This window comes from Prionailurus bengalensis, chromosome A3 (genome assembly GCF_016509475.1).
Source record: "Prionailurus bengalensis isolate Pbe53 chromosome A3, Fcat_Pben_1.1_paternal_pri, whole genome shotgun sequence".
Lineage (NCBI taxonomy): Eukaryota > Metazoa > Chordata > Mammalia > Carnivora > Felidae > Prionailurus > Prionailurus bengalensis.
The window spans coordinates 87592337-87607950 of NC_057354.1; the positions used below are offsets into that span (position 1 = coordinate 87592337).

Consider the following 15614-nt stretch of genomic DNA (forward strand, 5'->3'; position numbering starts at 1 on the left):
ATAGTTCACATGCCAGCTCCTAGAGCCACTGCCATGGTCAAAGTTATAGGTCTTACGCTTTCTCTTTCAACCAAGAAAAGTATCTTATGTTTGTGTTCGCTGTATTGGTTCCCAAGGCCCAGCAGAGGGAGGGGAGCAGAGTGTGTAATTGCAAACCTCTCATTTATCTGCTTCAGCCACTTTTGTGTCACCGCATTACGTGTACCATTTAGCCAGTTAATCTCCTGCACCTCTTGGAAGTAATTACCCAGAGAATGCCTCTGACCTGGCAAGAGATGACGAAACAGCAGTAAAGGTGCATCTGTCCTTTAAGTGCCCAGGAGAATTGTTTACTGACCTCATTCAAACTCAGATCAAAGGCCCTAAAGAACTCAAGCTGAAGATATGGTCTCTTTGTAAGAATCCAATATTTTTTTTACTGAGAAGTTCTGATCGTAAAAACAAAAAAGAACCAAAAAGCAAATGAGCAAACGGCAAAAATCTCCCACACCAGTACTGGCTGTCTTGCTTCAAACACTCTAGTGGCATCTCATGGACACAGTAGTGTATTTGGAGGTTTTTAAGCTTTTTAAAGCTTGAGCCAACAGGAAGCTAGTTAGTAGCCTTTGCTAGAAATTACAATGCCACGCATCATCCAAATCAGAAATGGCATTACTATAACAACTTTGGCACATGCAGTTATGCAAATAAACTGGTTATTTCCCTGGGCTCCTAGGAACACTATTAAAATGAAGTCTTCGCTTGAATTTGGTTTAAGATTAAAAAGAAGGGGCGCCTGGGTGGCTCAGTCAGTTAAGCGTCCGACTTTGGCTCAGGTCACGATCTCGTGGTTTGTGAGTTCGAGCCCCACATCGGGCTCTGTACTGACAGCTCAGAGCCTGGAGCCTGTTTCAGATCCTGTGTCTCTCTCTCTCTCTCTCTGCCCTCCCCCCCGCCCCCCGCTCATGCTCTGTCTCTGTCTCAAAAATAAAAAAAAATAAAAAAAAAAAAAGAAGAAGAAGAAGGTTTTGGGTTCCCCTCCCCCCAAAGTTATTATCAAGAAAAACAAACTTAAAAATGTATTTTGTTTTGGGGGCCTAGGTACTTACTTATTTTCATATTTGGTAAAGTCACATTAGCTGGGACCACAGATGCAAAAGAAAACTAAGTTAAAATGAGATTGTTAACAAATCTATGCTAAAAATTTAGAAATCTGAATTGAATAGATGGTGAGGGAAATAATTACCAAAAATGACTCAAGAGGTGGAAAATTTAAACTGACCACTAGCAATTTCTTTCAAGCCTTCACAGAGCCATTTGCTTCCATATCTCAACTACTTAAGAGTATATAACAGACGGAATGTTTTAAAATGTATGTTATAAAGCTGACATAATGCTGATATCAAAACCTAAAAAGGAGGGGCACCTGGGTGGCTCAGTTGGTTGAGCGTCTTGATTTCAGCTCAGGTCATGATCTCAGGTCACAATCATAGGACAGAGCCCGTGTTGGGTTCATTGCTGAGCGTGGAGCCTGCTTAAGATTCTTTCTCTCTCCCTCTCTGCCCCTCTCCCTCGCTCACACTCTCTTAAATAAAAAACAAAAAACAAAACACAAAACAGAACACTAAAAAAGAAAACAAGGCCACCAAACTTCAGAATGGATCAAATCCAGCAGTATGTACAGAGAATAATCCCACAGAGCCAAGGAGGGTTCATTCCGGGGAAGTGAAGGATGGCTTTAACATAATCAGGTCAATAAAAGTCCTCAAAGCATTTGAAAGAAGCAAGACCCACAACTCGTATTATCTCCTCTGCTTTAAAGAACAAAGCTAAATGCCAAATCTTTTAGGTTATAAAGTGCATTTTATTAACATGATAAAGTTTATTTGTATATATACACATACAGTAAAACCTTGGATTGCGAGTAACTTGTTCTGCAAGTGTTCTGCAAGATGAGCAAACACTTCCAATATATTTTAACTTGATAAATGAGTGACGTCTTGCAATGTGAGTAATACGTGACGGTAAATGTCACGTGATCACAACTGATCCAAATGGTTCTTGAAATTCGCTTTGATATACAAGTGCTTTGGATTACAAGCATGTTTCTGGGACAAATTATGCTCACAAACCACGGTTTTACTATAGATACATTTTCACACGTATGTATATATAATATGTCCTCACATATAGATAATCACAAAAGTCATCCTTAACTGTTTATGCTACAAATATTATCAGTAAGTCAAGAAAAATGAAAGGATATCTATTGCCTTTTAAAAAATGTTCTTTGGGGTGCCTGACTGGCTCAGTCAGTTAAGCGTCCCACTTCGGCTCAGGTCATGATCTCACAGTTCTGGAGTTCGAGCCCCGCATGGGACCCTGGGCTGACAGCTCAGAGCCTGAAGCCTGCTTCCGATTCTATGTCTCCCTTTCTCTTTGCCCCTTCCCCACTCATTCTCTCTCCTCTCAAAAATAAATAAATATTTAAAAAAAAATGTTCTTCAAATCCTAGCCAGCTATAAGAAAAAGTAGTAAGGGCTAAAAATATGGAATGGAAGGAGGAAAAGCTATCGCTATTCAAGATTACATGATCATGTACCGGCAAACCAAAGAGAATAAACTGAAGGACTATTAGAATTAACAAAACCCATTACAAAAGAAATATTTATTTTTATTTTTATTTTTATTTTTTTTGATGTTTTTATTTATTTTTGAGACAGAGAGAGACAGAGCATGAGCAGGGGAGGGGCAGAGAGAGAGGGAGACACAGAATCTGAAGCAGGCTCCAGGCTCTGAGCTGTCAGCACAGAGCCCGACGTGGGGCTCGAACTCACAAACCATGAGATCATGAAGTGATCTGAAGTCGGACGCCCAACCGACTGAGCCACCCAGGTGCCCCAGAAATATATATTTTTAAATAATAGCAACAACCGGTTATAATAGAGAGCAGGAGGAAATGTCTAACTCGCTAAAACACAAGCTCTAGGTCTTATTTTTGGCTGATTCCCTAGCATCTAGAAGCTGTCTTGGCACAGAATAGGGGCTCAATAAACATTTGCAGAATACATGAATGAACAAATTCACAGTAAGTGCAAAAATACAAAATAATAGAACCAAATTAAATACAGGTTCAAGTACTTATAGGAATTTAGCATGGGATAAAAATGGAATATGAAAACCATAGTAGACAGGATAGATTATTCCACAAATAGCAATTGAGACCATTAACTGGTTGACTATTAAAAAAAATATGAAATGTGAGTTGTACTTCATACCATATACAAGAATAGATTCTAGATAGAATAGTTGAACATAATATAGGAGACTTAGGAGAAAAAAAAAAAGTAAATATTTGCCTTATCTTAGGCAAGATTTTCCTTGTCTTAGGAAGGTTCTCCTAACTGTGTAAGTGATGGTAGAGAGCTTAAAGGGGAAAGATATATTTTTTTGGTTTCTGCTACATAAAAACCTTTGGTATGTCAAAAATACCATAACCAAAAAAGATATACAATAAGTGGGGGAAACACCTGCAAAATATTAATATTCTTTTTATATAAATTGTTATTATAAAGCTCTAAGGATGCTCAATCAATATGAAAAAAAATTGAAAAGATTAAGTTGCAAATAAGATGACATGGCCAACAAAAATAATTTAGTCATCTCAGCAAATATTAAATATGAAGACTGGACTGAGGTCTCCAATCAACTTGGCAAATGTTAAAACTAACTTCTAGAGTTATGGAAGATTCAAGAAAATGGTGTTCATACACTGCTGGTGGGAGAAAAGACCAATTGCTAGGAATTTTTCTAAAGATGTGCCAAACATTTATGTACACAAATGTCTGTTGTATCATTTATCTTCCTTGATTTCAGGCATTTTAATTAATATAAGCTTGTTATAAAAAAATTAACCAGTTGAAACCAAGGCACTGTCCTATATATACAGTTCTATGCCTTTCTAAATTTAATAGATCATGAAACCTTTATTCTTTCAAATAGCTACATAGCAAATAATTGTACTGTTATATAAAGATAACTTGTTTAAGGAATCTCCTTAAATAGTTATAACAGTGGGTACTGGCAACTTGTTATAAACTAATCAATAATCACCATCCTTCACATTTTTATTTGCATATTTAGGCAACTATTTAATAGGATATATATCAAAAAGTGGAACTGATAACCCAAGTTATGCCCGCCTAAAATTGATAGCTATTGCCACACTACCTTCCAAAACAGTTGTATCAATTTATATTCCCAATAGTGTGCAGATTCTTCACAGTGAGAAATGGGAAAAATGTATATGGACAAAAGTGTTTCAGAATTGGTTAAATTATATTAAATCTAGTCATGAGGTTATTTCCCAGCCACTAGGAATGATGTAGTGGGTGAATGTTTAATGACTTAAAAAATGAATGACTTAAAAAGTGTTTATTATGAAGGTTGTTAAATTGCAAAAACAAGTAAGTTAAACAGTGTGAATCCATCAAAATTCAGAAATGCTTTCAAAGCATATCTACCTATATATTCATCCATAGGCTGTATAACAAAATGTTAATCATGGTTATCTTTGGGTGTTAGAACCACAGGTCACTGAAACACTTTTTTCTCTTATGCTTTCCAGAATTTGCAAATGGTCTAGAAGAGGGGAAAAATGTTTTTCTGCAATCATTAAAAACATTAAATCCTAATCTATTTTTGAAAAATAACAATAAAACAATTATTCTGAAGACTAACTGTATCAGCATTGGTAGAATTTATATGCAACCACCCTTGATAGTTTAGGATAAATGTTAACTATGTGGCCAAGTGTTTGCCAACAGAGTCTACACTACCCCAGAGGGTCCTCAAGTGCGTAGTGGTCTCCTCTGAGGTTCCACTTGTACTCTAGATGGGCCAAGGGCAGAGATGAAGACCCAGGATCTCTGCCTCTAAAGAATCCCCAACTGCTAGAGAGGACAAGCACCAACCAATGTTAATCCAAGGCAGGACATGGAGGGAGCAGAGTGCTGCTGCTGAGGTTCCCAGACAGAAAAGTTAACACATTCAAAGATAAAACCAAAAAACATAAGACAATAGCTGGCTGGTGTTCTGTAAGTTATACAAGCTTGTTACACAAAGGAGTTACGCATACATCCCTTCTTGAGGAAGTCCTAACCATTTCTCTACAAGTACTTGAGAAATGCAAACACTAGAGTGGGGGAAAGTGAATGCTTTTCAAGGTAAGGAAGCAGACAACAAAAAATTAAAAGCAAAAGTGCTGAGCATAGAATTCACTTGACTAGGGGAGAGACTCCATGTGAAATTGTGTTTCTTATGACTTGAGGGGGGAAAAAGGCACTAGCAAATATAAAATTCCATTTCAACAAACTTCTTTTTCCAAGCCCAGGTAACAACTATTTACGTCATATTCAATACAACCAATTCATTTTTTTCAGTTTATTTATTTATTGTGTGTGTGTGTGTGTGTGTGAGAGAGAGAGAGAGAGAGAGAGAGAGAGAGAGAGAGAGAGAGAAACAGAATCCTAAGCAGGCTCCGGGCTGACAGCACCAATGTGGGGCTCGAACTCACAAACCATGAGATCATGACCTGAGCTGAAACCAAGAATCAGACACTTAATTGACTAAGCCACCCAGGCACCCCAGTACAACCAATTCATAATGTTTCAAAAGACTACCCAGATTTTTGGAGTTGGTCTAAAGAGAATGTACCTTGTACTTGAAGAGCTCCAAAGAGATGGTTCTGGTAGCCTAGATTTTAGGCTTTCCTGATTCTATGAAAGATTTTTTATACTTGACATTTCACAAGGGGGAAAAAAAAAGGCAAAACAAAACCAGAAGTCACTGTAAAAGTGCTCGAATTCTCCATCTAGATGCAATCTTAAATATATTAGCCTTCAGCATAAAATTAAATTCGTACTTTAAAATGAGGTGATTAAAAATAGTTGAAATGACAGCCAAACAACGGTCAATTTTTGGCAACCCCCCAAAAAAGAAAGCGGGAGATGCTTAGCATTGGTCAGCTTAAGTCTAATGAGAGAAGATGGTCACATTTTCCAGAGGTAAAGGTCAAGGACACTTATGACAATTAAGAGATCTCAGCAAGAGTTCTAACTCTGCTCTGGTCAGCAAGACAGGCCACAGAAGCACCTTTAATAATGGCTCGTAAATCCACAGCAGCATTCAGAAACATCAGCACGTACTTTAGATAAAACGCAACTGGGTAAGCCAGAAGCTTCCCTAACAGGAACCGGCTGAAGAGCAGTGGTTCTCCAAGGGCCCCTCTCCTCTCCTACCCCACCAGCAGCTTAAGCTACACCTGGACAGTTGTCAGACATGCAAACTCCTACCTCCTACCAGGCAACCTGGTTTACCAAGCCCTCCAGGTGGCTGTGATTTGAGGCACGCTGCGGAAGGTCCTACAGAGGTTTTACGTGTGAAGCCAGGCACAAGATACCCAATTCAGTGTGCCACGCTAATCCCATTTTGGCTGACCCAACCTCCACTTCCCAATGCCCAATCCCTTTCAGCGGGCAGCCCACAGAGTAGGACTTTGTTCAAACACACTTTCAAAAGGCCCTTAGAGATAGGTCTAATGGAAAAGTCAGCTATTTTTCCTATGTTACCATAGTAACAGGAAGCATCATTTACTCCTGTAAGAAAGGTCCCCTTTGCAGGGGACATTGAATATTTACAGAAAGATCTCTTTATCCTAGGAAACCAAATTTTGGAAAAGCAAATATGGGAAACTTAGCCTCTAAGCCTTCCATATACACCTTTACAGCCCATGTTCTAAGTGAACTTTCCCTAATTATGGCTGCCCAATAAGGAAAACATGTGTCCTGGGCAAACCTCCACTGTCTACTCTGAAAGACATCATTTCCATGTAATGGAGAAGAGGGCTGTCTTACTTCATGCCCTCTACTGGTCCCTCAGTCCCAAATCCACAGGGAAGCCGACCTGCTTCATCTCTACCCATCCTTAATGACACCTGGGGTCCTAGGACCCTTCTTTAGGTTACAACCAGTCCTACTTCTGGGAACTGCCATAAACATAATGGTTATTTCTGGATTATAAAATCCATTTCTGAATTATAAAATCAATTTCATTTTGTGTGCAGTCAGTCCTTTATAAGTATAGTTTATAAATAGCTTCTATATTTACCATCTCATTTGATTCTCCTAACAGCCTGTGAGGTGGGTGCAGTTTTATTATTCCCACTTTACAGGTAAGAAAACTGGAACTTAGTGCTGACTTCAATAAACGGACCACCGAACACTGAGGAAATACAAATGTTTTGCATCAAAAATTAAAGAATTCATGACGTCCAAAAAAAAAAAAAAATCCCAAACTTGCTTGAATTGGCATCTGCCAAATGACCCTCACTAAATCATTAAGTGGATTTTTAGGTTGGGTGGTATTTTCTGGCTTAGGAAAGGTGGGGAGCTAGAAGATAAGACAGTCAAACTTTCCAGCTACAGAATGGACACAATCTGCTGTAACATCTGGAATTCTATGGGGTTCAAAGTCATAACAACAATGGTGATGATGGCACTAAGATTAATTCAATTCTTACTACGTGACAGGCACCATTCTATGTTCGTTAAATATATCCAACAGGCCTGTTAATTTCACAGATGAGCAAAACAAGACACAGAAAAGCTAAGTAACTTGCCCAGGATCACACCATCTTGTTCCCTGCTCACAGAGGAGGATGTGGGACTGAAGGTGCCAAGCTCCTATGAGGTGTGCCTGGTCAGTGATGGAAATCTGACATGGAGGCAGCCACCACAGGAACCCGGATCACATTTCCAATGTTGCCATTTAAGCAACAGTCTCCACACTCTTCCAGCCAAAACATCAATCATCGCTCAGGTTCCAAGTAATCAGGAGCATCAGCTGAGACTCCAAACAACCAGTTTCTTTTCAGACTGTCTCCACGAAGATTGGGGAGGAGGGGAGAGATCTCGGCTTTCTAGATTTGCCGATTTGCCTGGAACTGCCTTCAACCAATTTAAGAGAAATTAGAGAGGAAAGCAGCTCTGGAGGAAATGTGCAAATTAAAGATGCATGTGGCACTGATGAGTGCTATTCAGTAATCTAGCGGAAAGTGAGGTGGGAGGCAGAAGTTGTAGTCAATGATCAGAACTAAAGACTTAAGAAAAAAGAAATATAAATAAAAAACTCGTGTAAAGTATTCCTGCCTTCTTTTTCCTTTTTTTTTTTTTCTTTCCAACTGCTCATATTTTGGAACTGTATGAGCCAGCTTTTACATACTGATCAATCTTTTTAAGTTTATACACTCTTTTCTTAAGAAACAAAGATCAGGTTGAACTCCTAGGCAAAAAGGAAAAATAACATGATGAATGCATGCAATCTTCATGGGCAAGGGCAGGGCAACTTTCAAAGGTGCCTTCAAACTTGTTCACCATCTTTTCCTGCCTCTAATTTTCACTGAATAACCTAAGACCACCTTCAGATCCTAGGGGTCCAACAGAAAACCCAATTTAACAGCAAGCTCTAGGGTATTCCATATAATCTCACCTTCAGGAAAAGTCCCCAAACTGGGAGATGGGACTCTAGTGACCAACCACAGTTAGGTGACCTTTCAAACCCTTGATTCTCCCACACTCTAACAATCCTGGCCCAAGTACTTACTCACTGTGGGCTTTGGGTACTTCACCTTCCTCCTCTGTAAAGCAGGGAGGATAATACCTTCTTCATCAGGTTGGTGGGAAAATTAAATGAATACATGTAAAGCACTTAGAACAGTGCCTGGCACAGAGTAAGTGCTCAAATAGCATAAGCTATTATTACTACCAGAATTTGCAAACAAACAAAAAACACTACAAAGGCACCTGCAGACAGGAGGCTTCTGATGTACCGGTAATGTTTTGTTGCTTTAAAAACCATCTAAAATCAGAACCGTCAATACAAAAAATTAAAAAGGTTTTGTAAACGGGGAGAAAAAGCCATCCATAATCATGCCACCTGTTGGTGAGTTTCAGGGTAAGCTACATCTCTGAGCCTGGGTTCCACCACTGCTCCGTTTCCCTCTAAAACGATGCCTCCCCTTCTGCTGCGGTTCTTAACCAGCGTTTCATGGGCAGAATTACAGGCGGGTCGTGAGCCCTCTGAAACTGTACAGGAACTGGGTGAGGCTGCGGCTCTGGGCATTTTTTGAGGGGAAGGGCTCCACAGCTTTTCTCAGGCTACAATAAATTATCCAGGTAGGAGCAACTTGCTTTATAGGGTTAAGCTCAGGGGATGTCGACTGAGCAATTCATTTTACGGAAGCTGCACCAATAAACCTGGACACCTGGGCTGTTAACCAGCTATCTCAATAGCAGAGAGGCCCGGCACGGAGAGGGGCGAGAGCCCGCCAGGCAGCGCACTGCGCTGCGCCCCTTACCCCTTACATACAGTCCTGTGAACTTCACCGCGGAAAAACTCACGGGCTCCACAGACGAGACCCAGGTTTGGCGAGTTTAACTTTCCCTCCCTTCCCCCAACTCGCGTTCCCTTCCAAGAACAAACGCAAAGGAAATTGGCAACGCTCCGTCTAGGGTTTCACTCCTGCCCTCGGCTGACACTTAAACCACTTCTCCCAGGGAAGTTAATTAAAAGCACAATTAATCCGCACAAAAATCCAAAACATACCCCAAAGCTCAAGAGCTCCTGAAGTTAGAAGACTGAGGGCTCCTCTGCTGATTGTGACCTTCTGCCCGTCACTGGGTCTCAGGGGTAGGCAGGGGATACGACAGGGAAGAGGCATAGGGTCTGACGCCAGCCACCTTCTCCGCGTCTATGCTTACCGCCACCAGTGAGGACGGGCTTGGTTGGAGACAGCCAGGTATGCAGGTAGGTGTGGGCAAGTGTACGAACACCGAGCCGCGGCGGATTAAAGTTCAAGCCCGTTTGCACACCGCTTCCCCTTCCCCGGCCGGCGTTCTCACGCACGGCCCAGGCGGCCACTCCCCGGGGAAAGCCTGGGCGCTCGACGGTCCCCCTCTTTGGAATGGGCTCCTCCAAAACCCTAGTAAGCCCTCGTGACTTCCACTGCCCCCCACCCCCGGCCTCCAACCCTTGAAAAGCATGAACCTCCCTCGACTCTCCTAGGCGGGCGCAGAAACCCCCCAGGAAAAAGAAATGGAGGGGCCAGCGGAAAGCGGGGTGTCGCCGAGGGCAGGTGGCTCAGGGCGCGCAGCAGGCAGCGTACGTACCCAGCGCGAGCAAGGCGAGCTGTCCAGCCGAGGGGACCATCTTACGGGCGGCGGGCAGCAGGCGCTCCAGCCTCCTGCCCTACCTGCGGTGCCCGAGTGGCGAAGCGGCGCCGCGCTGCGGGGGAAAAAGGCGCCGGCGAGGCAAGGCCAGCCCCCGGCGCGGGCGGGCGGAGGCAGGACCGAACGCTCTCTGCTGCACTCACCCTGACGCGCGGCCGGCCGGGCGGAAATGGGAAGGCGGTTACCGTCACCTCTCCGCCACTCGGGGACCGGGCCACTGCGGACCACCCTCCCTCCCCGATGGGGGTGCCCCCCTACGGCCACAGCGGGTGGGGGTTTGGGGCTGGGGGCGGGGACGCCGCGCGCACAGTGCAGGGCGCGGGCGGCGGGCGGGGCGGGGCGAGCGGGGAATCTCGGAACCCCGCCGCGCTAGCCTGGCACCCAGGCGGAGGGAAAGGCAGGAAGCGCCCGACTTCAGACACCACCCTCAGACTAGCAGCGCAGTGCGGCCGCGGCGGGGCTCGAGCGTCCGGGCGCGGTGGTCGCTTCCAGGCTCTGCGCAGGGGAGCGGAGCCGCCCGGGCGTCCGGCACCTGCGCGGACGGCCGCTGCGGGGGGCTCTCCCCGCTGGGACTGCAGACGCGCCCCGGAACGGGACCTGAGAGCCTCGCCCGCCGCCTGCCAAAGACTTGGCGGGAGGAAAGGGCTCCCCAGTATCCAGCAAAGAATTTGTTAAACCAGGTTTCCAACCAGCACCCCTATCCCAGCTGAGAATTCTCGATTCTAGGGATGCCGGCCAGGGCACAGCCACCCCAAGTTGTCAGGCGGCGTTGTTGAGATCAGCGAGCTTCCGCACATCTGGCCTGGGATTAATAATGAAGATGGGTCTCTAAGGGGCACCTGGTTATCCACCATTATTACTACCATTCAGGCCAGCCCCCACCCCGACCCCGCCACAGGCAGCCGGGGCCAAGAACAGGGTAGCTAGCATGCAGCCTGGTGGGCCCAGAGAGAGGGATGTATGGGCTGGAGCCACCTGGGTGTCCCTTTCAGGATTTGTGGCCTGGAGCTCGCCCCCAGTGCTGGAATTTGGGGAAGTGGAGAGGGGACAGAGGGAAGACATTCTGGGTAGAGAATGGACGACCCATAGGTTTCTTGGGGACCATCCATAAGTTCCCTTAGGACCGTCCATAGGGGACAGTATGCTCCCAAGAGGCAGTGACCCATCCTATACCAGATGCCCCAAGCTGAGGGACACTCTTCTCCTGGCCCCTCCAGACTAGGAGGAGATACACCCACTTTCCTTGGAGGATGGGGATGGGGGGAGTCTCTTGATGTTTTCTTGGCCTAAAACTCAGACTCTCAGGTTTGACTTTTGTTAAGTTTGTTTCATATGAGCTGAGGGGCCTAATTCTGAAAAGGAAGCATCAGGCCATTGGCCTTGACATTTGGCAGGAAATACCAGTGTAGAAAGGGATTTTGAAAACAGTGTAAATTTACTTTGAGAAGCCATTCCTTTCAATACATTTGTCAGAGGATACCTTGCTGTTCTCTCAACCTTTAATAATCTGCAGTGAGGGTTGTGTGCTAAGTCCCAGAGTGCACCTTTTCCTCTATCCATACCATGCTTGTACAGGGTGAATGCACACAGACTCTCTCTTTAGTAAGTGGTTCCTACTCCCTGATTCAGTGTTCACCTCTTTAGGCTGGTGTTAACCTATTTTGATGGCTTTTCCATCTCCTTCCTAGACTGGCCTGCCTTGGTTACAGGAGGGAAGAAATCCATTTTCAATGGCCTTCTCCTGTTCTCCAGGACCCCTGCTAGGACTGGAGAATGGACCCATCGCCCCGTTTCCTGCTAGAATGCACACATCAAGTTCACTGTGGCTGAGAGCTAGCTGTCCAGGCTGGCAAGAGTGGGTTGAGCAGTCTCCCCTTCTCTTTCTCCTGCCCACACACAAAGTCGTAGGTGGGGGGAAGTAGCAGCAGAATCAAACCAATGAGCTTATCCCCTTCAGGTCTGTAAAATCTTTTTAATCAAGAGATAATTTGATATCTTGTAAACTAAAGAGTACTCAAATCAAAGTACACCGAATGCTTTGGAATCATTAATTCTCCACCAACATGTTCAGGAGCCAGCCCACATGTGCAGTTTTATAAACCTTCCAACTCATTCAAGTCAAACAGATAATCAACATGTTCTTAAAAAAACATCTGTAGCATTTCTTGGTAAACTGAGTTGAGGTAGTTTTTGAACACTTATTTATAGAAGTAGGAGGAAACCTAATATCCTAAAATGTGAACATTCTGCCTTTGGCGTCTTCCACATCTCATTGAATCCTCATAGCAACCCTTATGAGGTAGAGTCCATCTTCCTTTTATTTGACAATAATTGAGACCCAGAGAACTTAGAAAATAACCAGCGTTCCAAAGCCTGCGAGAACCTGATTTTGAAAGCAAAATGAGCTGGTTCAAGGCTGATATGTTGGCTTCTATGCTTTGCTGCCTCAGTTACCACATTTTTAATAAGGATAATACTGAACTCACTGGGTTGTTGTGGGGACTAGATGCAAGAATTTATTTGCATGTGTAGCACAGTATTTATCAAAAAATATAGCTATTGTTTAAAGAAAATCTCTCTCAGTGGACATATTTTCTCCTCTCTCAATTTCCTACCATTACCGTTATCACTTCCATATCAGTTCCTTTGCTCATGCCTGTTCATGTGTGTGTATGTGTGTGTGTGCCTTCCTATGGGGATAGTTTCATAGGCTCATTGGGAGCCATGGAATTAGTTTCTCAGCCTGTGGTATAAGAGGAAAGAGGGGGGGGGGATTACAGAATGCTGTTTAGAGCCAAAAAATCATTTTTTTTTAAAGGGTGGTGTGCTCTTTTTGTGCTTTAGCCATATGGAATATGTTGCTGTCTGAGCTGCATGAAGTTTTCTTTTTAGCTGTGGCCCCTAAAGCTCTGTGGAGATGTGTGTTCCTTCACCTACAGGCACTACAGCTCCCTCGCCAGGCCACCTGGTTTCTGTGTGCATGTGGGGCCTGGTGACTGCGTGGCCTTCCCACCAGGAATACGCCTGGGCTGCCTTTGCACACCCTTGCTTCAGCTGGCCTTGAGCTCAAGGACAGTCCCTTCTGTACTAAGCCAGTGACAGCCTCTCCTCCCTGTGCAAACAAGAGAACTATGTTATGTTCTACTCAGAAGCTGGTAAAATCCCACTGTCACTTTTCCCCTTCCTTCTACATACTTATTACAGAGTGTATGGTTTAAAGAGTCCCCTTCTTCACTGTAATCAGCCTCCCCCTCCTTCCTGATTCATCTGGGAAGTGATTATGGGGCCATAAGCACCAGAGTCTTCCCTGAGTGATTCAGGCCAGCTAAGCTTGCTGTTGAGCTCGGCAGTTACCCAAGATATTAGGGAGTAAATGGCCTGGACACTCTTGGGGAGGAAGCACTCTGTGGCTCTGGGCCACAGCACTGAATGGACTGCGATTCCTACAGACAAGCTTCAGAGAGCAATGACCAGAGTTGGTTTTGGGTGGCAGCCGCAGATGGGGTGCTCTGAGGGAAAACAGGAAGGGGTGCCTGGCCCAATAGGATGGCAAAAGTCAAATGTCATCTGTGTATGAGAGAGAGGGAAAGAAAGAGAAAGAAAGGTTTTATAAAGAACTCTGGAGAACTGTGTTTAGACAGGAGATTTGACTGTGTCGAGGGATTTAGGAACAGAAATCTAGTCCAATGTAAGGTATTGTCCAAGTATCAGCCCCCTCTGCAGCCTCAGCTATCAGTGTCCTCCTTACCTGTAGCCAAAAGAAAAATAGGAAACCTTGTGCTGAATCGTTTTTTACAGTTTTCATCAGCATAATGGGTGGGGTGTGAAGCGCTGAGAGGCATTTGCTTCATCCTCAGCTACCTGGGTGATTTTCATGGCCAATGTTCTCCAGAGACTGATCTGACCTTCTGCTTAATGTCTTCCACCCTCCAGCTCTCAAGCCTACTTCCGGAATGCACACTGAAGTTATATATTGAGCTTGACTCCATCCTCCACAAGGGATATCACAGCATGGCTCTAATGCCCAGTCATGAAGTCTGGAGGTTGATGGCTCTACACGTGGTCTAAGCAGCTCCAGGACATTAAGGCACGGGTCAGAGTCTCTGAGACAGAGTTACCAGCTGGCTGCTACAACTAACGACATTCATTTGCTCATATAGTTTGTGAACTGCCTAGCTGACCAGGATGCAGTAGAGGTACCCAGAGGATGCAGCTCAGCTGATGTCAAACCATTCCAGCTAGCACGCTTGGAGGCAGAAGAGCTATGCCCTCGATCCTGTCTTTGCTGCCCTTGCCCCAACAGCCACAGCTTTCTGAGAAGAAGACTGGCCCCAGAAGTCTCAGGAGTGGGAGGGAAAAGCCCTAAATTAAACACCTAGAAATGCTTAGGCAAGCAAAACTAACAGTTTTGATGGAAATAGGGTAGTGATGATCCCGAAAAGCAACAGGGAGGCAGGGAAAAGGAAGCATAAAGAACTGAGCAAGGAGAAATCAAAGAAAGAGAGGTACAAGGAGGACTGGGTAATTTAGTTTTCAGTGGTGGCTCAATCTGCCTGATAAACTCAAGAAATTCTCCTTAAGCTCAGAGAAAAAGGACAAAAGAAATTGTGAGAGATAGAAGTTGAGACCGAGAAAGACAAAGCCAAGATATTAAAAATCTTTTCATAACGTGCCCAGAAAGGGAGCATAGAGCTGATAGAGGAGAAACTGTTCTTGTACCCTACATCGGAGGAGTCGGTGACGCCAGGAGGGGTTCTACATCCCATAGGTCTATAAGGTGGAGGGGACTTTGTCTAAAGGGCCTATGAAAAGTACAAGGACAGACTTGCACTCTGTGACAGACATTTAAACCCTCACATTGAACTTCTCATCCTGCCTTTCTTCCAAACTCCCATTGAAACAGCCAAAGGAAAATAATGATAGGGGAAAATCTGTCATTCTTCAAAACTGAAGAAGGATTACACCCACATACCAGACATTTCAAGGAATTTCGGTGAGACTTAATGCAGATGAAACCAGTTTGAGAGAAGGGTTTGACAACCTTCAATTCCCCTCACAGAAAAGAACCGCCTCTCCAGGGAGGGACCCCCACCAGGACCCAGCGATGCTCCCAGAGTTGGTGGTGACAAGGGCTGTGGGCAAAAATGAATCCCAGAAAAGTCAGGAGGGGCAAATCTCCTTCGTCCTGAAGCATGCAGGAATGCCCAGGTATGGGGGTGCACACAGGACAAGGGTCCCACTGGGGGCTCACATTTGATGCCTGGCACAGAGAGAACAATGCCAAGGAGCTAGCTTGATGTGGTTACATGCAGGGAAAAGAAACTCTTTAATATGAAGGCGAAACTGCTC

The 15614-nt window shown here is 44.5% G+C and overlaps 1 protein-coding gene across 2 annotated transcripts in view; it reads right to left on the reverse strand.

Moving 5' to 3' along the window:
- TGFA (transforming growth factor alpha) overlaps nt 1-10365 on the reverse strand; it is a 110247-nt gene extending 99882 nt beyond the window's left edge. For both annotated transcript variants that reach the window (XM_043603606.1, XM_043603605.1), the window contains exon 1: nt 10206-10365. In XM_043603606.1, the coding sequence (XP_043459541.1) occupies nt 10206-10245 (40 nt within the window). In that variant the 5' untranslated portion in view covers nt 10246-10365. The remainder of the gene's footprint in view (nt 1-10205) is intronic.
- Nucleotides 10366-15614: the final 5249 nt, after the last annotated feature.